Genomic DNA, 24,762 nt, shown 5'->3' on the forward strand with positions numbered 1-24,762 from the left:
CCGCCCGTGAGGGCAGCGCCGCGCCAAGATGGCGGCGCGCTGCTTGGCGGCGCGCTGCCAGTACTCAGCATGGCGCCGGGGCCCGCGGATGCTGCTGAAGTAAGAGCGTCGATGTTTCCTTGGTTGTTTTACTTTGGCGGTGCTTGGAAAGAGCAGAAACCTCGCGTGAGCTGCTGTAGGGTGAGGCTGGGTGTGTGGGAGAGCCTCAGTGGATACGAGCCGAGATGGGTGAGGCGGACATGGCCCCTTGTATGAGGGGTCGGGGAGAGCAGGGGAGCCCTGGGGGCTCTCGCCAGGCTCGGGCAGCTCCTGCAGAGCCAGGAAAGCTCTGGGTGCTCGATGGCAGCACCTGGGACGGCAGTGACACAAAGAGCCGGTGCTGTGCCCCGGCTGTGGCAGTGTGAGCACGGCTGGGGTTGGAAGGATCCTCTGGAGATCGCTCAGTCCAAGCCCTGCTGACGCCTCGAACGCGTCCAGGTGGGTTTGGAATGGCTGCAGGAAAGTTTTGCTGATTTTAGGAGCCCTCTAAACACAGACATTTTAGTTTAGGAAGGAGATGTTGTTTATTCTGCACAGGGTGCAAGGTGGACATTTCCACACATCAAGCACACCAAAGCTTTTAACTATTTGTACATTTTAGCAAAGACATTAGTGTTCACTGACTATAAGTTACATCGTTCTCTTAATAATTAGCATTCTGTCTTCTATTGATTAATGATCCATCATGCTAATAACTCTCATGCTCAGCCTTTCCTTCTTATAGGTGAATTTCTTGTGTCAGTGGTTGCAGATTCCACCCGCCAGAATTCCCTTTTACCCAGCTGGAGCTGATTTCAGCACAGTTGCTGAGTTGGCTTCATCTGTTTCTTCCTTATATTGGGAGTTCTGGCCAGATGGCCCCTAAATTCTGAATTCTTGGTGCCCACTGCCAGTGGGCATCCTTTTTGCTCACACTTTGTTAACCTCTGCTAGGTCTGAGGTCATTAAAGCATTATCAAGCCCTAGACTTCAACAAGGCAATTTCACCAACAAATAACTTGTTTTTTCTAACACCTGGACATCACTTATATTTGCAAAGCAGAAATATCAGTGATAATCTTACACGTCTAACATTGATGTCATGAGTTTTCTGAACTGTACATCAGCTGAAGGCTTGGGTTTGAAAATCTGTTATTGGGGGAGGAAAGTTTCTAATTCACTTGAAATACAGAGTAATTTTCCTGTTGTGGACAAATAGGCTGCATTTGGAAAATGTTTCATGCTTCAAACATCATTCATGTGGGAAAGCTGCTCCCGTTCAGTCCATTCGAGGTGAAATGCAGACATCTGCAGTTTAGCTTAACTTCTTAAATTATTCTAAGTCAGTCATCTACAAATGATACTTGGTCCTCTCTCAGTTGCACAGGAATGTCCTTCCTGGATGAAATCCTCAAATTTTGGCTTTTTTCCGAACATTAATATATTCTGGCGTGTTTTCTCAGGGCCATGACATGATAGAAGTTTATTTAGCTGTTCTCAACACTATTCTGGCAAATTAAGATTTTGACCAATGACTTTCATAACATTCCAGAGTGAAGATAGGGATAATCCCCCAGAGAGTCCACAATACAGACATTTAAGTGTAAGTACTGGAAAATACCTGTGTAAAATTCTGTGTAAGAGTTAATGGGAAAAGGCAGTGAGGAAGTGCAAGAATGAATTGGCTGCTTGTGAGTCACAAGGTACCAGCTGCTGGATTTGGATGAAAAATAGGAAGCAAGAAGTATCACGTGTGCTCAACCCAAACAAGCAGCTGACTGAGGCTTTTAGGAAGAAATTTATGTCTAATTAGCTGTCAATCAGTTTTTATAAGCAACTGGTTTCTCTGGAAACCAAATGTTAAGCTGTTTGGATTGATAAAAGACAAAAGGTTTCTTGTGTCTAGAGCAGAGTGAAATAAGCAAGAAATTCATCTCCATTCAGCAAAAACCACAAAGCATGTATTTTATTATTGTTACTAACTGCAAAAATATCAGCAACTCTCTACTTCTGCAGTTCTTCAAAGGTCACACCAGGATAACCTGATGTGACTTAATTTAATTATGAAGTTACAGAGAAATTTTTTCAGCCATGGGAAATATCACACACATACACAATCCAAATAAATATGCCAAGGATCCTTGTAAGCTTCTGCTATCCATTAATGATTCTTACAGCATTTTTTCTAAAATCTGGGGATTTTACACCAGCTCTTTCAAGTAGGTAAGTGCTGCTATGCCTTCCAATAGAAAAAGGAAGAAGGAACATTTTGAAAGCCTGATGCTGGACCTAAAGAACAGCATGAATTCCAAACCACTGCTGCAGAAACAAAAACCATTTTCCAAAAGAAACAATTCAGGAATATGTGTTTGACTATTTGTAGACTTCTTCCTCAACAATGTAAAAATAGATTCTGTGGAAGTGTTTATGTTCTATTTGTGTAGCAAACACACTTGCAACTTTTAAGCCATTGACCTAAACCCAAGAACATGCAAATAAAACAGAACTGGCCTTTATTTTGAATTAGTTTAACATGTGTGTAATTCTGGTGCTTTTTCCTATTTCACACCATTTCCCTAAATATTCTTTTCTAACTCCTTATTTTTTTTTTCCACCCTAAGTTCTTAAACTTAAGAATTCAGCTGTGCAATAAGCATGTGATCTGACTGACATGCCAGGATAAATTCCAGAGTGCTTGCTCGGAAGCAGCCACCAAATGCTTTGGCTGGAGAATTGGCTGGGAGTGCTGTCAGAAATGAGCTCAGCCCACAGAAGGAGCCTGTGCTGGCCCTGCCCTGGGTGGAACAGGGCACAGATCTCATGGACACATGTTCAGCCAGGAGTTACTGCCCAGCTCTGCCAGCTGGGGAGTGCCATCAGCTGGCACTGCCCTGCAGGAGCCATGCAAAGCCTGCAGCACTTTGCAGTTGGTTGCAGCACTTTGCTGTTTTCACAGGGAAATTCTTATTTCTCCATTTCATTCAGGGTGTAAATGCTTCAGGTGCAGGGATAAATGTTACATGAAGGCCAAACACATCAACAGTGGCCATAAAAGAAGGTGATGCCTTTAAGAGCTGCCTACTGCTGGCATAGGAAAGCTTTTGGAGAGTGCAAAGGTGGTGTCACCATGCCCAGATGAAAGCAGGATGCTGTTTCTTGTCTCAGGTTTTCAGGCACACCGTGAGGGTTGATCAAAGATCCACTGTTCTGTGGGAGAATGGAAAGCACAGAGTGCTCTTGGCAATAAAATAAATGAGACATCTAATTATCTAATGATTTCATAAATACAACCTTGTACTGTGCACTGAAACAGAGATTCCTTGCACACTCTTCAGTTTGTATAAGTTTTAGCTCTTTTTGTTTGAATTTTGAAATTGAAATTAATTCAGTCCAAGTATTCCTAGGATGAAGGATGAAATAGGGATACTTCATGTAGGTGCCTAAGGTGTCCTCAATATTCTTGCAAAATGCTTCCATTTCTATGCAGTTTTTCATTGTGAGTACAAGAAATAGGGGGGAAATTCAGTCTTTGCCCTTTGCTGACGTGCAGAAGAATGTGTTTAATCCAGTCCTGTAACAGATTACTAACTTAGTTCACCAGGGATTCCCATCCCTGGAAATTCAAGGCCAGGCTGGACAGGGCTTGGAGCAGCCTGGTCTGGTGCAAGGGGGCTTTGGACTAAATGACTTTCAAAGGTCCATTCCAACCCAAACCAATCACTCTGTGATTCTGTGAAATAAAAAATATTTTAAATATGATCTGTGCAGTTACAGAAATATCCAAAACTGGCATGTCTTTTGAAGAATCACTTTATCAGTTTTGGATAATAAATGTAAGTATAATCAGAGTGTGAAACAGGAAGATTTTAGCTGTGCTTTTAAGTGCAAATCTCAACACATTTTTAATTTAGAACTTCCCCTCTATACTGTCACTTTATTGGCCAGTGCAGCTATAGCTGTTGTATCCTGGTGGAATAAGGTGCTTTTCTTGTATGAAAATACTCATCCACAGGAACAAAAAAGATGTCAGATAATGCTGCATTCCAGCAAGTCTGTAGGAAATGGGAATTCTTAGATCACATAGGAATTGCTCAGTGGTTGTGGTGCTTTTAAAAAGCTTGGGCTAATACACTAATAAAAAATGTGAACGTATTTTGAATGAAGAAAGCAGAGGCACAGAAAATTATTACCAAAGCTATTACAATTTTTACCTCAAGCCAGGATTAGTGATATTTTTCCAGGGTATATGTAAAGCAGCATCAGATTACTTTTCTTTAAGTCGTAAGTATGAAAACATTTCCGTTTTCTTTCATCATGGTTAAGCTAAAGAATTGTTGATTTCTCTGACCTCAGTGATAACTCACCTATAGTCTGCAAATTAAAAAATAATTATAAGAAGGTCAACATTCTTCTCTGGGGTTATCTTTAGTGTCCTGAACATGGAACAAGTGTTTAAAGTTGTGGTTTTGGGTAACAAACATCTCTGGCTGTGCCTGTTTCCAGCCCTTGTGCTCAAAACCCATGTGTGGCTTAAAGCACTGTTATAGGACGGGATTTACCCAGTGCTGTAGAAAAGTTGCAGTTAAGGCAGGAAATTGCATGTTTTTCGGAAGTTCTGTGGTTTAATTTATAAAACGTCATTTTACACTTGAAAAACTCTGTGTAGGCGTTTGCTTGTACGTGTGTGTTCATATGGCTGGGGGTTAAAAAAGGAGCAAAACGTTGATTGAACCTTTGTGTCTAAATCCTACCTGAGGTTCAGAAACACAAGAAATCGTAAAAATTCTCGATTAATACTCCAGGGCCTTTGAGACTGGAAGGCTGATATCTGTTCAGTAATCCCGTTCACGAGGATTTGTGATTCCTGCCTGGGAACAGCATTGCTGCTACTTGTGTTTTGTTACAGGAATGGGAAACCGCAGCATATCGGTTAAATAAAATGGTGATGATGCTGTATTTAATAAATCGCAGAGTGTCATTTCCCTTTAAAGCCATTAGGAAAAAAACAGAAATCGAGGGGGAAAAAACCCATTGTACGATATAACAGAGGAGCGCGTTGTAAAAAATTACGCAGGGACTCTCCAGAGAAGCGGCGAAGCTTCGGGCGCAGAGCCGGGCGCGGAGGGCAGGCCTGGCGGGTCGGTGCGGCCCGGGGGTCCTGGTCGGGATGGGGAACGGGACCGGGGTCGGGATGGAGATCGGGATCGGGATGGGGGCGTCCCTCGCGTACGTGCGGCGGCGCAGGTCCGCAATGAGCCCGGCGGGCGCGGCCGGGGGAGGCGGCGGAGGAGGCGGTGCCGCCCCGCCCGCTCTGCGGCCACAGGCTCGGCCCCGGCGGCAGGTACGGCACCGCCGCTGCCCCGGACAGGCTGCGCTCGGGCTCGCGGGGGGATTTCGCTGTCGGGGTTTTTATCCCGGTGGAGCTGCTGAGCTGCGGGTCGTGCCCGCCCGTTCTCCCGTTACCTCGGTGCGGGGGGCTCCGAAGAGCCGGGGGTGCAGCGGTGAGGGCTCCGCTCTCCGTGCGGGGCTGCGGGGGCACCTTCCCCCCGCGTCTCCGCCGAGGCCGCTCGGTGCCACCGCATTGCCGGGGGCCGGCGGCGTTTGCGGGGTAATTCCGGGCCAGGGAATTGCGGGACACGTGAGCGCGGCGGGGCCGCCCCGGGACCGCCCGGCGGGGCGGGCGCGGTAACAAAGGGCGGCGGGGACGGAGGGAGCGCGTCGGGGGCCGGGCTGGCGCTGCTCGAGCGGCTCTCACCTCCCGCCCCGCTCTCTCCTGTCCCGCAGCCCCGGCGGCAGCACCGCGCGGCAGCCGCGCCAGGGCCGCGCCGCAGATGAAGTGCGAGAACTGCAGCAAAAAGGTGAGCGAGTGCCCGGCCGGGTCCTGCCGCCCCTCGTGCGGGGCACACGCCGCGGGTATAGGGGGATGCTGCCCGCGGGCACGGCCCCGGCCCCGGAGAGCCCCGGCGGGGAGACAGAGCCGCGCTGGCCGCCGGCCCCAAGGTCACCGAGCTCCGCGTCCTCCCCGTGACAGCCCCGAGCGCGGTGTCGCCGGCGTGTGGCCGTGCCCTGCCGTGCCTGCCCGACGGCCCCTCGGGTTAACAAACGCCCGGAACGCTCGAACCGATGGAGCGGGGGAATTCGGAGAAATTATTTCCATCGTAGCGATGGCACTTTGAACACGGGGTCTTGCATGTGTTCCACAACGCTGTAAATAGCTCTGTCCGTGGTTCATGGCATGAACAGTTCTGCAGAAGTGTTCTTACAGAATGGTGAACAGGCTTTGCATAATCTGCGCATTTTATGTTTTGTTTCAGGAATGCAGTAAAAAACAGAAAAATGACGATACGCAAAGTGCATCTGTTGATGCATTGAGTTCAAATGATGGCTCTGAAGAGGTAATGTTCCTTCTAAAACCTCTGTTAGACTCTATATTCTTTTGTTTTGTGCACCCCGAAGGAGGTTATAAGGAGACAACTTTCAACTACTAAGTATAATAAACAACAAGCAGTTGAAAACAATTATGAGCTCTTGTAGACATCCCTTAATATGTGAATCAAAAATCTTGCAAAAAGGTGCAATAAAAGCCCTTACAATGCAAACACAAAACAGAAATTCTAAATTCTAAAAATTTAGAGTGCTAAAACTCTTATGACAAGTCTTCAGAACAGAGACAGAACTTATAAGAAGCAGAGTTTTGATAGTACAAATGGACAAAATATCAATTTATTCTGTATATTCAAGTATTCCTTTTTCTCAAGTGAGCTGCAGATAGTGTGAAACTCTTGATCTCACAGAATATGTTCAGTGCAATTGTAGGACTTGTTCTCTTTGTTTTACCTCGTGTTACAAAGCCTAAGCCACCTTGCTGTTATAGAGGGTATCTGGTTAAAGAGCTTTAATAGTTCAAGGGAAAGTTTTCTCAGTTGCTGGGTGAGTTGATGGGCACTGTCAGCTCTGAAGCACAGTGCAAATTAAGTTACTAGCATATGGACTAGGGGCTAAATTTAGATTTTTGTTTACACTTAAACATTTGCAGTTTCACAGTAATAGGAGGAGCAGAGCTATGATTGGGATGGAACATATTGTTTTGTTTACCTGTAAATAATCTTGGATATTATGCAAGTGTTGTGGATTGTCCTGCTTTAAACCAAACAGGGATACTGTGTTTGTTTGCAGAAATGTTGAAAATCATTTGATCATTACTAAATACTTGTTTACTTCTTTTTTTTTTGCCCCCAGAAAAATGAGTTTGATACATTGGCTAATGCTAAAATACTCCTTAGCGACTGCCTAGCTTGTGACAGCTGCATGACATTGGAAGAAGGAGCCAGAGTTTTCCAGCAGAATCAGAAGGAGTTCTTTCGTGTTCTCAACCTTAATAAGGTAAAGTGACCCAAACAATGCCCCACTGTTGGCTCTGAGGAGGAGGCAGTTCCAGAATGACTAAGCAGCTTGGTCTCCAAGGCAGATAATGTGAAGATTTGTCAGGATATGCTTTTTCCAAAGAGGAAGTTGGGCAACACAAACGTTAAAAGTACTTAAAATAATTCTGTACTGGAGTTGCAAGGTCACAGCACTTAATGTAAACACCAGAGGAAAGTTGCTGCACCTGCAGAAGGAAAATTTATTGGCAATGTGATGATTTCATTACTGCACTAACAAATTATTCTGCAGTTCAGTGTTTATAGATATTCATACCTTCACTGCTAGGACTGTTCTGGGTGGTTTTGGTGCTAATACACACCTATAAAGACATGTTCTTGAAATTAAAATTCTGTTTAATAGACTTTCAACCTGACTACATTTTGTCCATATTCTTAGCAAACCTTGTAAGTGTTCTATTGCTGGTTTATTTTCTGCTGAGTTCTGTTTTTTCTAGAAGTTAGTTGCTGTGTGTAGTGCTCAGATCTTTAGACCCTGATATTAAATTATTTTAGTTCTGCTCCAGACTTCTGTGCAAAAGCTACTAGAATTGAAGCTTCTTGATCTGTACATGTGTGTCATAAATATGGATTAGTTACATAGTACTTACATTTTCTTAGGAGTTTACTGTCCATACAGAATGGTGTTGTCATGTATGAGAAAATTAGAAGAGAACGGGGGGAAAATAATATTTTGGGCCCTGCTAAGAGGGCCTGAATCCTACAACAGCAAGGCAGTCAGGTGCCTTGATCACAGCTCCAGGGGTCCAAGCACAAGCCAGGGGCAGTCAGGAGCTCTGAGCCAGGAGCTCTCCTTGAAGGGTTATTGGATCAGTGCAGACTGTGGGCTCTGACCTTTGCAGGGTGACACTTGTCTGTGGCACAGGCCTGCTTTGTCTTCCAGGGGTTGCACTGGTGTGGAAAATGTCCCAGCTGAAACACAAGATAAATCTTCAGCTAAATGCCACAGTCACTAGAGCTGCACAGTTCCACACCATACCCTGGCTACTTTCATGGGATTCCTCAGTGCCTACAAAGCTGATTTGCTGAGAGTCCCATCTTGCCACTTTCCCTCCACAATTGCAGTGATAAAGACACAGGAGCCTTAACAAAAAATCAGATGTGTCATTTGCTGGGTTGTATCTACAGCTTTGTAAACATTCTTTGTAAATGTTTAAACACACAGCTCTTTTTCTATTTGTTAGAATATTTCATCCTACTAGAACATCAGAGGTGCTGAATATCCCTTAACTTTCCTTGTGCCACCTGGAATCCAAGCACAGAATTGTCCTAGGAGGGATGGATTTCCCCTGAGTTCTGTAAAAGGGGACATCTACAGATGACTGCAGATGAACACTGTCAGGATCAGAGGAACATCCTGTTCTGCTGCACTTGAGGCTTGTTTCACAGGGTTTTTTTTAATGATATGGCCCACTGAAGCATGAGACTCTAAAGAATAACTCCAGGAATGGGAAAGGAAGGGAAGGCAAGGAGCTTTACCCTGTTTTAATGATTTTTTTTCTCTCTCTTTGTTTCACTTCCCAGAAATGTGATACCTCAAAACACAAAGTCTTGGCAGTGTCACTGTGCCCTCAGTCATTGCCTTACTTTGCTGCTAAATTCAATCTCTCTGTGAATGAAGCAGCCAAGAGACTCTGTGGTTTCCTCAAAAGTCTTGGTAAGTTTGCATTGATAATGGTGGTGAAGCAGAAAGGGAGGGATCATTTTGGTTGGTTTTGCCTTCTCAGCAGCCCTCCAGTACCTGAAGGGGCTGCAGGAGAGCTGCAGAGGGTTTTTGACAAGGGCATGGAGTGAAACAGGGCAGGGTTAGGTTAGATAATAGGAAGAAATGAGGGCCTGCCCTGGGCCAGGTTCCCAGAGCAGCTGTGGCTGCCCCAGGATCCCTGGAAATGTCCAAGGACAGGCCTGGGAGCACCTGGGACAATGGAAGGTGTCCCTGCCATGGGGGACTAGCACTGCATGAGCTTTAGGGCTCCTCCCAAGCAAAGCCAGTGGTGGGATTCCATCCCATGATGTTTTGTTAAACAGTGCTGAAGTGCCCTTGCACAACCTCGTTCAGAGTTTGAACTCCAGGCACCAGTGCCACCTGCAGCAGTGTGAGAGACACACTGGGGACATTCCCTGCTCACAGGAAAGGTCACAGAACACAGGGACCTTGTAGAGCTGCCTCCAAAACCTTGGCTACCAAGAAGTCAGGGAGGGTTTAGTCACAAGCTTCCCATTGTTGTAAAACTTGAGGGAGAAGGTAATTCTTATTCAAAGTTCCTTTCAGTGCTTTTGACACATTGTATCTCTAGGAGATTCTCAGTTCTGGTTTTTTGCTGTAATTTGAAATTACAAGAACTGTTGTATCTGCCTATTTTATGTTAAAGCTGTATTTCCTTTGGTCAGTGTATATAGTTTTAAATAAAAAGCAATAGCCACTTCCCTTGTAAGTTTGGGATTTTTTTACATTTACTTGAAGAAAGAAAAAGAACAGTAAGAAACCTATAAACTATTTCCTTCTATCTGTATCTATATATATTCATTTCACATGTTTTTTCTGATGCATCTGTGTACCCAGTGTATATTCTTCATCTCAAAGCATTCCTGAGTTCTGGTGGGCCCCAGTTTTCCTAGAATGCATTGATTATCTGCCCTCACTTCTGTGGGGATGTGCTCAGTGTTACGTGGGCTCTCAGGGAGTGTGCTGCCAAGTGAGAGCCAGCAGGTCCCTGCTGGGCTGCTGATATCTCCTGTAGCTCTGCAAACAGCTGCAGCAGTGGCAGATGTGCCTCTGAGCTGGATAGGATTTTTTGTGACTTCAGCATGTCTTGAAAAGAACATTTCTCTGCCAGAGTCACTGCAGGAGTTGTGACATTGGTTCAGCTGAGCTAAAAGTGACAGATGCAAAGTGCTCAGAGGGAAGCAGAGAATGTTTGCAGTGCTCTTGGTGGTCCTTGTAAACTCAGGGTGTAGAAGATGTTTTTGCAGTGTATGGCTTTTATTTATGACTCTGTGAAAATGTGCAGGGGGGAAGGAATACACCTGTTGATCCTTCAAGATTTTTCATAGGCCTGGAACTTTGGAAGGGGAACAGCATTCCAGTGATTCCCTGTTCCTTTCTGCTTGCCTCCCCAGGGGTGCATTATGTGTTTGACACCACCATAGCTGCAGATTTCAGTATCCTGGAGAGCCAGAGGGAGTTTGTGCAGCGCTACCAGCGGAGGAACCAGGAGGAACATGCCTTACCAATGTTTGCCTCTGCTTGCCCTGGTGAGACCTGATTTATCCATCCTTCCCTCCCTTCAAACTGGAACCACCAAGGAGCTCAGGAAAGGGTGGCTTCCTTTGGGAGCCTTACATAATTTAAATTTTTTATTTGCTTTTCAAGCACACAGTATTTGTTCCCAGTGTCAGTGGTCATGCTGAGTGCATTTCAGTGCTTGGATTGTGAAAGGAGTTTAGTGGGTGTTTCTTGTGTGTTCACACCTCAAAGTTTAACTGGGTGTTTCCTCATGCAAAAGAATCTTAAAGGAACTTTGATAGAATTAAAGCACAACCTCTGTTACCTTAAGCAAAGTTTAGAACTTGCCACTTAAGCCTAGGAGAAAGTAGCAAGTGACATTGTGATGGCTGTGAGATGATGTGTCTGACACTTGGAAAATAATTCTCACATGAAATGTCACAGACTTGACTCACTGGATGTCTCACTTCTGAAAACCCTGCCCCTCAGAATGTGTTCTGTATGAGCAGAGCCTGCACAGATGCAGAACATGCAGTCACTGCTTACCTTTTGCATTGTTAGCACAGCACCATTTCAATTCAAATAAAAATATTCCTAAAAAAGAAGTATCAAAAAGGAGATAAAAGTAACTCCTTTGCCTACCACCCTCATCAGCTCCACCCTAAAGTTCATAGTGTTGCTTTTCAAAAGACTGAGAAAAATAGCAAAACACTTCTTGCTAGCTTTGAAATCATTCAAGTGGATTGCATTTATTAAAGAAAAGTTAGAGTGATCAGGAGTTGCAGTCAGTGATCCCCACAATCTGCTTTTGTTATTGGTTTGAAGTTTAAATACTGCTGTTTGAATTATACTTGTATTATTGTTTATTCTGTATATTTTGTAGTGGAAATATCTGGGTTATGCTTTAACTACTACATATATGTATTAAAAACATGTCTCTTTTTTTCTGTTACTGTTATCTTAGTGTTACCTCTTATCTTCAGGAGCAGACACATCATATATTGCTCTTTTTCATATAAAACCTGTGCAGCTGAAACCCCCCCATTACTTAGTTTTGTTGTCTTCTCTTTTCTTTAGGTAAAATTCAAAACCTGAGGATTTCTTTTAGAATTTCTGTGATAATTTTAATTTGCTTCATCAGGAAACAGAGCTCAGATTATCTGCTGCTCTCAGTGGAGATACTTTAACATAGTTAATGGAGCACTTTCCTTGTCCTTGTGTGGTCTGCACAAAATAGTTTTTGGTGTCAGTGCTGGTTTTGGTGTCAGCTCTCTGCTGTGATAGAGGTGGTAACAAGCTTGGATGCTTTCCATTTCTGGGAAACTAACCCAGAATATCACTGTCAATCCATTTTGAAAACATGGTTATGTTTCTGTCAGCAATTAGAGAAAGCAAAAATCCTGATTAGTCATCTTCCAAGTGAGGTTGTTCACTGTGTTTCCTGTCCTTATTTGTCTGTGTGCATTTTCTGTTCATTTTTCTCCTTCCTCTTTCTGCCCCCAGATTACATAAATTTGTCCCTGAGCTGTTGTTTACTGGGTGTATTCAGCACAAAATGGTTTTTATATAGCTCTGTAGATGCAAGGTCAGTGTGAACTCAAGTATAAAAAATGCTTTACTGGTTTTTATCTTGGTGTGTGACTTTGCACAGAGCTATCACCCTCTGCAGCAGGCAGGGTGTGACATCTACCATGAGCAAAGAGCAGAGCCTGCACATCCAGAACCTGAGAAAAGCTGATTTCTTGTCTCTGTGTTAATTGTTCACCTCCTGCTGCTCTCTGAGGAGAAAGTGAGCTCATTTTGGGTTTTCCTGTTAAAGAACAGCAGTGTTACTACTGATAGTATTTGTAATATCTCAAAAGAATCAATTCCCTTCCTTAGTGTACTGAGCTGGTGAGCAACATGAAGCATTTGCTGTGGAAAATCTGGTGGCTTTAAGGCACTGCCAACCTGTGTTCTCCCAGAAAAGCCTGTGGGGCAGACTTAAAGCAGGAATATCATAAATATTGAGGATTCTGATGCTTTTGTCCCAGTCAGTGAATTTCCTTTCCCAGGAATGAGGTTTTACAGTAGCAAAAGTTTGCTTCGTTTTTGCATTTTTTGCACTTCCTACAGATGCATTTTCATGATCTCACAAGAACCACCAAAAATGACATGTTCTGAGCTCCAGCTGCAGGGATTTATGTAGTAATTTGTAATGCTTCCTTGCTCTTTGATGGCAACACAGCCAGCAAATGGCCAAGAATCCCAATGAATTTATGAAGGGTGTAGGTCTGGGTGAGAGCTGGTGTTCCTGACATTACAATGGGGTGTCTGAGGTTTTCCCTCACTGTGGTGAGGGGGCACAAACAGCAGTGTGTGATAAATGCTCACTCACCCAGGCTGCTGTGCAATTAACCAGTGACTAATGACACTAATGATCTGTGGGAGCTGCAGCTGTGAGACACTTGTTCCATCCACTGCAAGGACAGAAACAATTTAAGGAATTGCTTCAGACAATACCTGTCAGGAATCTCCTGGGATTTAGTGAAATTTCCTTATAGGTCATGAGTACAAGATCAAAATTATTCCAATTATGTGAACCAGCCTCATTGCAGGGTTGATAAATGGTGAGTACAAGTATTTTAAAAACTGTCCTTGTTTTGTTTGAAGCAGTTTTTGTTCTGTTTGGACAGCACTTGACACTAAAGCCATTTAAGCAATAGGATGTACCTATCATTAGCAGAATATGCTAATAGATTTTTACCAAGCACCAGTAAATTCAGTGCTTTTTTGTGGATAATGTCTGTGATTTAAAGTCCCAGGTGAAGGTGGACATTAGGCAAATTTCAGTTCAGTCTTGCAGTTCAGTACAGTCCTAATAGACAAATCCATGGGCCTCAGCTTTTCCTACAGCAGAAATGAATGCTTGGTGAAGATGATGTGTGCCTTTGAGGTTTTTATGGAAACCAACTTGAGGTCTGTGCAGAACAAGAACTGGGAACATTTAAACAGCTGGAGGATCCTTGGGTTTCCATAATATTCAGCACCTTGTTTTCATCAATAAAGTCTTATTACAACTATTTCAACTATTCAGCTATATCTTATTAAAACTATTTCTCTGCTACACAGAGACAAATAATCTGAACACTGCTTTTCATCCCAGTTTTGTGCTGGTGTTGGCATTTGTGGTACTGTTGAGACTTGAACAGCACCAGGTGTTTTCACAGAAGTGGTAATTTCAAGCTTGAAAGTTAACCTCCAGGTTTTCCCCTTCCTGGGCAGCATGTACTGCACAGCAGTTTCTCTTTTATGTAATCACTGATTTGCATGAAGACAAAATGTTTGTGGGGGTTTTTTCCACTATTTCTTAGCAGCAAAAGCAGCACACCTGCCTTGAAGGCTGGGCCTAACTCTGCTGCACAGTGTAGGTGTCATATAGATGAAAAAAGCTCCAAACCTTTGCTGTGAAGGATTTTGGGCTTTTCAGTGAGAGCTACAGAGCCCAGGAAAGAATTACACACCCAAAATACTTTGATTTGTTCATTTACTGGGGGAATAATGCAGCAGCTCTGGATGTTGGCTGCTGTGGGTATCCACAGCTGGAATGCTGAAGGGGTTGGTGAGAGAGGGAGTTCCTGAGAAGCTGAGGACAGGGTGTTGCATACAGAGAGATTCCAGGTGGCTCCTGTGAGTGTGGGGATGTTTCTGAAGGTGGGGCTACTTTAACAATAGTAAAAAAAAGCCTTTTTTCCCTAGGCTTAATCCATGTGCATCTTGTGATAATGCTCTCATGTGATTCTTCTGTTCTGGGGGAGCAGGCTGGGTGCAGGGATATTAAATCTCAGGAAAAAGCAGGTTTCAGTTAAGCAGCCAAACAGTGCATTTGTTGTAGAATGTGGTGATCCAAGGGCTGAGGTCTAAAAGGTCAAATTTCTGTTAGCTGGGGTCTTGTTCTTTCTGCTTTGTTAAATCTGTGCATGAGGAAGGGGCAGCAGGTCATGAAGTTCACAGTGGACCTTGGTCTAGAACTCCTGGCACAGTGAATTATTGACTAAAGCATTATTAACAGAGCCCTGAGGTTTCCTATGGCTCCCAGCCTACACAGACATGTCCTCCCTGGTGTGAAGGTGTCCCCATTTTCAGGGTGTGCTGTGTGACTGCTGCACTTGCTGTGCTCATGGCTCACTGCTCTGTGCCTGGGATGTTTCTGTGCTTCCAGGTTGGATCCGTTATGCTGAGAGGGTGCTCACCAACCTGGTCACCTCTCACATCTGCACTGCCAAGTCCCCACAGCAGATCATGGGCTCCCTAGTGAAGGGCTACTTTGCCAGGCAGCAGGTAAGTCATTCTGATTTACTGTTACCTTTATATTCTTCTAAATAGAGCAGATGGGTTTTAACACTGAGATACAGATCTTAGTGTATTATATTTGTCCTTTACTTGAAGAAGAAATGGTGCTGTGTGCTGTTTAAGTGCCCATGATGAGAGGAATGTACAAAGCACCTCATTTCCTCCATGATTTCCTCCATGATTTTCATACATCAGTGTGAGCTGGCAGCAGTCCTTGCACCCCCAGTGCAGCATGGATTTAGATATTTATGGCTAAAGTTAAATCCATAGCAGCTAAAGGGGTTTTTTATGTAATGCTGCCTGTGTGTTTCTACAGCAGAGCCAAAACAGGAGTGGAGGAGAATAATGTGGAAATTGCCCTGTGACCTGAGCTCAATAAAAGCACTGTATCCTTGGAGCTAACCTTTTTATCTCCTCAGTTTTGTATGTTGAAAAGGTTGCTGTTCTTTCCATCCCATACCTCAAAGGAGCCACAGGCACATTCTGTAGGGAATGGTTGCACATGGACAGACAAATTGTGAAGGGCTTGCTGTGGGTGAAAGTGAGTGGGTGACAGCCAGGAACCAGAACTCTGAACTCCTGACTTGTAGCCACTTTCTCAGGCAATCAAAAAGCTGCAGAAAATGTGAGGGAGTTTGCTCCAGCCAGGACAGTAACTTTGGAAGTTTATTGCTGATGCTTTGTGACTTCTGGCAAATCATTATCTGTGTGAACATTCTTTAAATTTAATGTAGGGACTTATTCCTGGTATTGCCTGCATGAGGTTTATGTCACTATTTTTGTCCTTGTCATCCTTCAAGCTGCCTTTTGCTCTTCATGGAGTTCACATGTGTTCCCTTCTGTATTCCACAGAATTTGTCTCCTGATAAAATTTTCCATGTAGTTGTGGCACCTTGTTATGACAAAAAGCTGGAAGCCTTGAGGGAAGATTTCTACACTGCCTTGTACAATTCAGCAGAAGTTGATTGTGTCCTGACATCAGGTTAACTTTTTTAAACTTATAATTTTTAAATATAAAAGTGAATCGCCATTGTTAGAATAGCCTTTCTGACAGAATTTGCTTTTTTCAAGTCTGCTTTAGTCATAAGGTTGGCTTTAAAAATTAGTACATATTTTTGTGCTCCTGGTAGTACAGGTACTGCACAGGGAGGGCAGAGTGACACATCCTTTCCTTCTAAGTTGCTATTCATCTAAAAAATCAGGTATTTTGACAGCTTGTTAAAGAAGGTACAAGTTATGCAAATCCATATTTAAAACAATTTTCTGGCTTGTCTGTGGTCATTATTTTATTAGGAATTATTCCTCATTCATGGTACAAGTTGCCTTTTGGTAAGGATCTTGTCTTTAGCCTTGGTGTCCAAGTTTGGATGTTTCCAGACTTGGCCTAACAGGAAGGCTGAGGATCTGAGCAGGGTTTGGGCAGGCTGAGGGCCCCTTTTCTTCGGGCAGGAATTGTCAGGAGGGAGGTGACTGCAGCAGGAGCTGGAGAATGTGACACAAAGCACTTGCAGGTGTCGGGATGTTGCTCTCTGAAGCAGAGGCATAGTGGGTGTTGTGCTTTGTGATAAAAGTGAAATTCATGTGTTTTCCTACAGGTGAAATTGTCCAGATAATGGAACAGAAAAATGTGTCAATGAAAGATGTGACTGAAGTAGCTGTAGATAGTTTGTAAGTAGTTTTGTTGTGGATTGCTTCCTTGTTTGGATGACAAATGACATGCTGGATCATATTCAACATTGTTGGATAAAGCTCTTTTTTGACTTAGAGATGGGGCATTTTAAAAACTTTTAGAGAGACATTTTAAAAACTTTTATTTCTATTTTCAGTGTCATTTGAAGGGTGAGACAATACAGATGTTATAATTCATGCCATCACAATCAGAAGCCAACTATTTCTTAATTATAATACATTATAAGCATTTTGGTTTGTCAGTTTTTGCTGAACTGTGTTGTAAATGTCTTAAAATCAATCATCTAAAATTACTCCTTGTGGATCTTACTACAATGCATTTTTATAGTTTTATCCTCTAAAGTATCTAGTCTTATTTGTAAGGTCATCCTTTGAACTTGTTTTTAGTTCAATTTCTCTCTTAACAATGTCTGGTTTATTCTATGGTATTTTTAAGTCAGTATTTCTTATTTTAATGTTTGCATACAGGTGTACACTTTGTGAGTTTTCTGTCAACCTTTGAGAATTTTCTATAAACCCTTTTCCCACACAACATAAATGTAAAACTGCTCAGAAGAATGGTTTTTCTTTTTAGAGGAAAAAACCTGCACTAAAGCCTGAATATACCACAGCTTCACACTTATAGAGTGGCCAAACCCACAAAAATATTCTCTTAGATGTTCTTGCTATGTATAAAAGTAATATAAAACAGATAATATAAATTTGCATGTACTGTCTGAATACAAAGCAGATCATTTGAGGTAATGACCCTTATACAGTAAATATTTTAAAATATGACTTGAAGATTTGTGTAGCTCCTGATTGATATTTAAGAATTATTATTAATTTATTGATAAATATAGATTATTTGCAGTAATGACAGATGTGACTGATGAAGTTGAAGCCTTGCTGGCAGTGTGGCTGGCTGGGGGTGCTGGCCCTGTTGAGAGCTCTGTGTGCTCCCTGTGCAGAGCCCCAAGGCTGCTGTGCCCTGTGCACACAGTGCTGGCCTGACCATCTGCTCTGGGCTCCCTCTGTTTCCCAGCACCATCCTGGCAGTAAATTCCCACTCCCCAATATGTTCATGTGCATTGCCAGGAGCAGCACCCTTTCAGGAAATGGCAATGAATTAGTTTTTATACTGAAGACAGCAGTCAGTTTTTCAAGATTAGATCAGACTGAGCTGTTTAGATGAGAAGCACACAAAGCACAGGAGAGTTTTGTTTCCATCCCTTATGCTGGGCTCAGGGAGCAGCCTGTGTGGTGTTTAACTCTCAGATTTGGTTCCAGAGGCTGCTCTCTCTCCCTGATCTTTGTTCAGCTGGGACAGATGTTCCTTGGGGCCTTTCCAAAGGAGCAATGAACGTGCTGTCTTGCACAAAACAGAAAGCTCTGGAAGTTCTGAAAAATCCTCCTCAGTTCCAGCTGGAACCCTGCTTGGACCTAGAGGGGAGAAACTGGAGCTTTGTGTTTGTAGTGCAGCTCCTTTGCTTCTACCTGAGACTGTCACAGAATGAGAATGACTAAAGTTCCTGCAGGAATAATCACAGACACTCGTGTAGTTCTGTATCAGGATCACACAGAGGGAGGCTTTTAATTCTGTGTCAGCCTGTCCAGTGAAAGGCCAAGCTGTTCATTAATGCTGGTTCATTAGCTCAGTTTATGGAATCAGAGAATGTGCTGAGCTGGAAGGAGCCCTCAAGGATCACCCAGTGCAGCCCCTGGCCCTGCACAGCCACCCCAACAGCCCCACCCTGGGCATGCCTGGGGAGCCTGGGCAGTGCCAGCACCCTCTGAGGAAGAACTTTTCCCTAAAATCCATCCCAAACTGCCCAACAGCCCCACCCTGGGCATGCCTGGCAGCCTCAGGGCTGTCCCTGGCATTCCTGGGGAGCCTGGGCAGTGCCAGCACCCTCTGGGGAAGAACTTTTCCCTAAAATCCATCCCAACCTCCCCTGGCACAGCCCCAGCCATCCCATGGGTTCTGTCCCTGTCCCAGAGCAGAGTTTGGAGCTGTCCCTCAGGAGCTGCTGCAGATCCTGCTGAGCTCTGGCCTCAGTCTCCTCCAGGCTGAACAAGCCAAGTGCCCTCCATTTGTGTTGGAAAATAATTTTTAAAAGGACCAATCTGAAAATACTGGTTCAGCTGTGAGACCTAATGACAGGAATTCTTGCTCTTCTGGGGTTTTTAAAGCAGATCCTGCAGAGAAATTGAAACAACTTGGAGTCATGTTCTTGAAACAAGCCCCAGCACGGCAGCAATTTGTGATAAAGTGCTGGGTATTAAAGCAGTTGTGTGAATGGGGGCCCTTCAGAGCTGCTTTTACCTGGGGGAGAGGAGAACTTCCAGCAGATGAGCTCCCATTTTCTCTCCTGAGCCACAGTGTAACACTTATTTTCAGTGTACACTGTTCTAACCTGGTTGCAGCTCTACTGATTTGGTGTGATTTCATTGGCACAGTGTCACAGACTGGGACAAAAGTTCCTAAAGCAGAACTGTCAGCAAAGACTTGAACTTCTGAAGTAGTTTTGTATTCTCACAAATTATTCTCTCAAAAAATGACCATTTATTTAAATAATTTTATTTAAATATTTTTTTCCCAAAATGGCTCTTGAGCAGTAAAAGGTTGTTAACAAAATCTTCAGATTGAGAAGTATCAAGTAACAGTAATTGATAACAATGCACCTTCATCACAATGTGGAAAGCCCTGCATATTTTTTAATTGATTTTTTTCATTGTCTTACTGCTGTCCTGAATAATTTACATTTTTAAAGCTGTAATAAATGAAAATAAATGTTTTCTCAGTGCTACAAAACACTTTTTGGTGGGGGAGACAGAGAAGAAGAGAAACACACTGCTTTATTCAAGTGAAAGAATTAAATTTTTGGAGCTGATCTTCCATTTTGTTGTTCCCTAAGGTTTGATGGCTTAAAGGAGGGGGATGTAGTAAGGCATGATGGCAAGAGATCTGATGGTTACCTGGAGCACATTTTTAAACATGCTGCAAAGGAGCTTTTTGGTGTGGATGTCAAGGAGATCACCTACAAAGCACTAAAGTAAGTTCAGCTTTTATATCCTTGTTATGTACCATGGGTGAGCTAGGACAGAAAGGGGAATTTCCAGTTGGAAGGGACACACAGCAGTCACTTATTTCAACTGCCTGAGCACTTTGACCAAAAGATAAAGGATTTATTGAGGGTTTTGTCCAAATGCACTGAGAGCCTTGGGGCATTGGCAGAGAGTGGTTCCTGCAGCTCAGGAGCTTCCCCTGCTTTGGGTGGTGACAGCAGTCACTGCTAACCTGGTCTGACAGGCAGCTACAGGCTCTAAACCTGCAGGTCTCTCACTTTAAAGCAGCTCCTGCTGGTGCTCATTTTATTAAACCTTACCTGCACTTTAAAAATAAAGTATAATTGCATTACAAAGATTCCACCTCAATTTCTGCTTAATTCAGTTCAGAAAGTTAGAGTTCACCTTGATCTCACTGTTACACTTGTCCTGCTCCCTTTGGAGCAGCTGAATACAAACTGGCATAGTTGGGTTGTTCCTCTGGGAATGCAGGGGGTTAAAATGTTCTCTCTGTGTCTTGCCAGGAACAAGGACTTTCAAGAAGTGACCCTTGAAAAGGATGGGGAGACAGTGCTGCGTTTTGCAGCAGCTTATGGCTTCAGGAATATCCAAAACATGGTCCTGAAGTTGAAAAAAGGAAAGTTTTTCTACCATTTTGTAGAAGTCCTTGCCTGCCCAGGAGGTAAAGATAATTGTGGATCTGCAGTTGTTCTGTATGTGTGTCTTGAATCTCAAAGAAAAGCTGCCTTACAGGCAGGCACTTCATTTCATTCCCTCTTCATTCTCTTCTTAATAATCTAAAATCTCACTGTTTGTTGAAGGGTCCAAAACACCAGTTACAGGTGCAGGGTTGGCTCAGAAAGTGATTGAGTTTTCTAAAATTAGTCAGGATGATATTTGTGCTCTTGTGACCTATAAATAAGTGCCAGCACTGCACTGCCAAACCCCAGAGGATGCTCTGAAATGGTAGCTGTCAAGGGCAAGAAAAGACAAGGAACATAATTAGGATCATAAAACCATGGAGAATGCAGAGAAAGATTTGTGATATGGAAACCTCATTTCCATTAAGATGAAGTTGATATTGGAGTCACTTTAGGTAAATACAAACTATAACAGTGTGGGAGGAAGCTTAAAAAAAAACTTCCTTTAGAGAAGTGTGAAAAGAGAATTCTGAGTTAACAGAGACTTTTTTTTTTTCATATCAAATCTCCATCACATCTCAAGTTTAATTTATTTTTTTCCCTAAGGGTGCCTCAATGGGAAGGGCCAGGCCCAGGGTGAGGATGGCAAAGCAGACAGAGCCCTGCTGGCCCAGATGGAGGAGGTGTACACTGCCATCCCTGTCAGGCTGCCAGAGGCCAACCTGCACGTGCAGAGGATGTACCAGGACTGGCTGGAGGGCATGGACTCCAAGAAGGCCCAGGACACTCTGCACACCTCCTACAGTGCAGTGAACCAGAGCACCAGCAGCCTGGACATCAAATGGTAACAACTGCAGGGCTGGGCTGGGGCTGCAGGGCACCAGTGGAACCTCTGGCTCAGTGAGCTCTGCCCAGCTGGGGCAGAACCATTGCTCTGCAAAACCCACACAACTCCAAGAGCCCTGGCTCCTGCCACTGGCATTTCATTTTACTGTTTGTCATTTCCTGCATACAGTGGATTTCTTCATTCTAATCTTGCAAGGTACACAAGCCCTTTGTGCCAGGGACAGGGAGTGGAATTCCTGACCAAGTTGCTCCCTGGAGTGAAGGTTCACTGCACAAAATGGGCTCCTCCAAGAGGGTGAGATGATTTTACTTCTAGGTCTGCAGTCCCTGTCAACACAGGAATTTCAGTATTGATGCAGTTGGGATTTGCTTACCTTGGTAAGGAAAAGCCCTTTTAAAGGACAAGTGAGTATGTGGAGAGATGTAATGAATTTCTATAAGCCTTGTATCCATAATTCAGCAAAAAATCCTCAGTTCCAAGCTAGCCACCATTTCTTACTGATGTAGCGTCACAGAATGCTTCACACAAACTGAATCTGGGAAACTAATGCTAAATGGTTCATTTAAAATAGTTCCAGATAGGTTGATTGCTACAAAAAGAGAACTTTATTCCCATGTAAGTTTTCTGCCAAGCTTGCAGCCAGCAGTAGTGGTGCTGCTTGCTTTGGCTTCTCTCTGAGAGTGGAACATGCCCAGATTGTTCCTTCATTTGTCTCCATGTTGAAAGACTTCTGCAAAAAAAAACTTCCTGGGGTGCCTCTGAGAAAAAATACTGAGCAATGCTTGTGAGCTCATCAGAGTTATGGTATGTTGGCATCATGATTTTTGATGCACTTATTTTTATAAATATGCTAGAGAGGTTCATTTAACAGACATTGTGAAGTGGTACTGCCATTCAGCTTGTCTGCAACTTCCCCAGTTGTCAGAGAGTTATTCAAGAATGTGATGGACAAAAGAAATTAAGACTCCTGCCAGACTTCTTCAGATCTGTTCACAATTAATGGCTGTTTGAAGCTAGCAAAATTCTAGCTTTCCTTATGCAGCCTGAGTGTGGATGGGCTTTTTTAACCATTTCATGCAGTTTGAATCAGTCTTCGCGCCAATTTCTTCAATGTTACTGCTGCTTGTATGATTCCTGCAGAAACCTGTGAGTGTTTAAAATGCACATTTAACTGGACACAGTGGAATGGGATGGAGCATCAGGGGAGGCAGGGCAAGAGCTGGCATTGGCTACACCAGGGAGGCTGAAAAGGAGAGGGACAGTGAAGTGTCACCCTGCTGATAAAAAGCAGCTCTCTTCATGTGAAGCTGTTCAAAATTGCAGCTTTCCATTGGACCTCCACCTAAATAACAAACCATTGCACTTGGAGGAAATTTTCTTTCAAGTGCAAACAAATTTATTTACTGCACTACCTGAATGCCCACAATGAGATGATGCCCATGAATTATAGAAATTAGTCTTTGCAAGTTGTTCCTTGTGATAAGAATCATATTTACTGTGGTGCAATATCAGAACATCGACAGAAATCTACCTCTGTACAGGAAGGGAGTCCAGGAGCTGTGTGCAGCTGGAAGGGTAATAGATGTGTGTGCTGGAGAAAGGTGGGGGTGTTGTGTGACATTTCAAACTTTCAGAAGCAACATCCACCTCCTTGGGTCTGATTTTGTTCATCTGCTGTGATTTCCTCCAAAAACTCTCCCAGAATTGTAATGTAATAAATGGTCCTGTTCTGTTTGTATAGGCCTGTTTCTCTGTATATATGGTTTGTAGCTGCTGCATGTTTAAATTATATCTCTGCTGCTCTTTGTACAGTGTGTTTATTTTTTCTGTGTGTTTACTGGGTGCAATGGTACAAAATCAGTTTGCTTTTCTGAGGAAATCTTCAGTAAACTCCCCAAGAGCTGCCTTGCTGTTGTGAAAGCAGAGCCTGAACTGTGTGTGCAGGGTGATGGATCCTCCCAGGGCTGGGGGTGCTTTGTTCAGTGCCTGTGCTGCTGGGGGAGCAGCAATGGGCTGAAATCAGTCTGCTCTGCTGCCACTGCAGGGAAAGCACTGGCTCAGTGTCCACAATAACCTGTTTCAGCTGCATCCACCATTCCTTCCATCTGCTCAAGGCTTTTAACCTGCTGGGGCAGTCACAGTGCAGAGCTGTTGATTTGTCTGCTGCAGAATTCTTTTTTAAAGATAAGGAAGGCACCTAACTGAGCTTGTAGTGGTGTTTGGTTTTGCATAACAAACCTTTCCATCACTTCCCTAAATGTCTCCTATGCTAAACCAGGTTACACAGAATGTATTAAATGTATTATCATTTAATCACCTAACCAATTGGGACTTGTCTTTTTGGGTTGGTTTCTTTTTTTGGTCAGCTTTTGTTTTTTAAGACTTTTGGAGTAAAATGTTTTAATTTTTTAAAGGCTTTTTCTTAAAGTGCCAGTTTTACAGGATAGAATTTTTCTTTCCTTTTAATCTTTCCCCCTTCACCTGCTTGCATTGAAATTTTAATCTATATCAGAAAACCTTGTTGCAGCTTCATATATAGTGAAAGACTTGCCTAAGATTGGATTCTGGATTTGAATTGGAAAGTCCATTAATGTTGACAACATGTGTTTGTAGCCACACTTCTGAAATTACAGCATATTTAATTCCCTGATTTCATCATAATTTCTATTGCCAATGCCTCTTCAGCAACAGGAAAAGCTCCTGACATGGCCACAGCCATAGTGCTTTACCTCCCCCTTGAATTTTGTGCTGGGATAAGAGGATTTGAAGAAAATTATAAACTGGAAGGACTGTGGGAAAGGAATTGGACACAGTAAATTAATTAATAAAATTGTCTTGGGATGTTCTTGAACTGAGCATGTCAGGTGCTGGATCCTTGGGGTTCTGGTGCTTTGCTCTGAGGCTGCTCCAGGGTGTTGGGAGTCCCTTTGCCTGCTGCAGGAGGGTTCCCTCAGCACAGCACCATTTGTGGGTGTCCCCTGTGCTGTGCCCCAGGGGAATGCACACACCCAAATGCAGCAGTCTCAGCTGGGTTATACCTGGATGATGTTCACTTACCCAAATTTTGGTGCTTTGTTTTCCAGTGCAGCATGACCATGAATTGTGAATAAATCTCAGTACTCAATTCTGCACTGGTTCTGTGTTATTCCATGTAAAATTTTAACTCTTTAAGTACACCTGGTTACACCCAGCGGGTTTGTTTGGGGCCCATCTGTGGCACCAGTTTTGTATCAGCACTTTATGGGACTTTGGATTACAGCTGCACCTCAAACTCTGTGAAATGGAAGGAGGAAGGTCCAGATGAATGGTAATTAGCTCTCTAAAATAGTTAATATATTGATTGCTTGCAGGGCAGACAAGCCCTGTGGCTTTAAAGCTCTTGCTCTGAGGGGTGTGAGGGCAGCCTGTAAGAGTGGCTGGCTGTGCTGAGTCACTAGACAGAGAAACTCAAAACTCTTGCTGCACAGGAAAAGGTCTTTGTGTGTGACCTGATCCAACAGGTGAGGAAAGGATGAAAAT

General features: G+C 43.6%; 1 protein-coding gene and 1 long non-coding RNA gene across 4 annotated transcripts; one reads left to right on the plus strand and one right to left on the minus strand.

Annotated features, from left to right (window-relative positions):
• The first annotated feature begins 50 nt into the window (after nt 1-50).
• On the plus strand, nt 51-23,052 carry NARF (nuclear prelamin A recognition factor). 3 transcript variants are annotated; one of them, XM_063175903.1, is made up of 11 exons: nt 51-99; nt 6,333-6,413; nt 7,258-7,401; nt 8,985-9,117; nt 10,581-10,715; nt 14,888-15,006; nt 15,871-16,000; nt 16,614-16,686; nt 19,605-19,742; nt 20,280-20,437; nt 21,003-23,052. In XM_063175903.1, exons 1-11 carry the CDS (start codon nt 70-72, stop codon nt 21,242-21,244), a joined length of 1,383 nt encoding a protein of 460 aa, XP_063031973.1. In that variant the 5' UTR covers nt 51-69; the 3' UTR covers nt 21,245-23,052. The 3 variants fall into 3 exon arrangements, with proteins under 3 accessions (XP_063031973.1, XP_063031975.1, XP_063031974.1); XM_063175905.1 differs by lacking the exon at nt 51-99 and adding an exon at nt 5,337-5,359; XM_063175904.1 differs by lacking the exon at nt 51-99 and adding an exon at nt 5,803-5,876.
• LOC134428882 (uncharacterized) lies at nt 1,958-5,560 on the minus strand. The gene is made up of 2 exons (XR_010030490.1): nt 5,482-5,560; nt 1,958-3,225 (listed from the first exon to the last, which is right to left on the minus strand). It is a non-coding gene; the product is annotated as an uncharacterized LOC134428882 (long non-coding RNA).
• Nucleotides 23,053-24,762: the final 1,710 nt, after the last annotated feature.

This window comes from Melospiza melodia, chromosome 24 (genome assembly GCF_035770615.1).
Source record: "Melospiza melodia melodia isolate bMelMel2 chromosome 24, bMelMel2.pri, whole genome shotgun sequence".
In the NCBI taxonomy this organism is placed as follows: Eukaryota; Metazoa; Chordata; class Aves; order Passeriformes; family Passerellidae; genus Melospiza; species Melospiza melodia.

Bases quoted from the DNA above. Each gene is read 5' to 3' on its own strand.
- NARF (XM_063175903.1), top strand. From the start codon at position 70: ATGGCGCCGGGGCCCGCGGATGCTGCTGAA. The intron at 100-6,332 runs GTAAGAGCGTCG...GTTTTGTTTCAG, and splicing joins GGCCCGCGGATGCTGCTGAA to GAATGCAGTAAAAAACAGAA. The intron at 19,743-20,279 runs GTAAGTTCAGCT...GTGTCTTGCCAG, and splicing joins ATCACCTACAAAGCACTAAA to GAACAAGGACTTTCAAGAAG.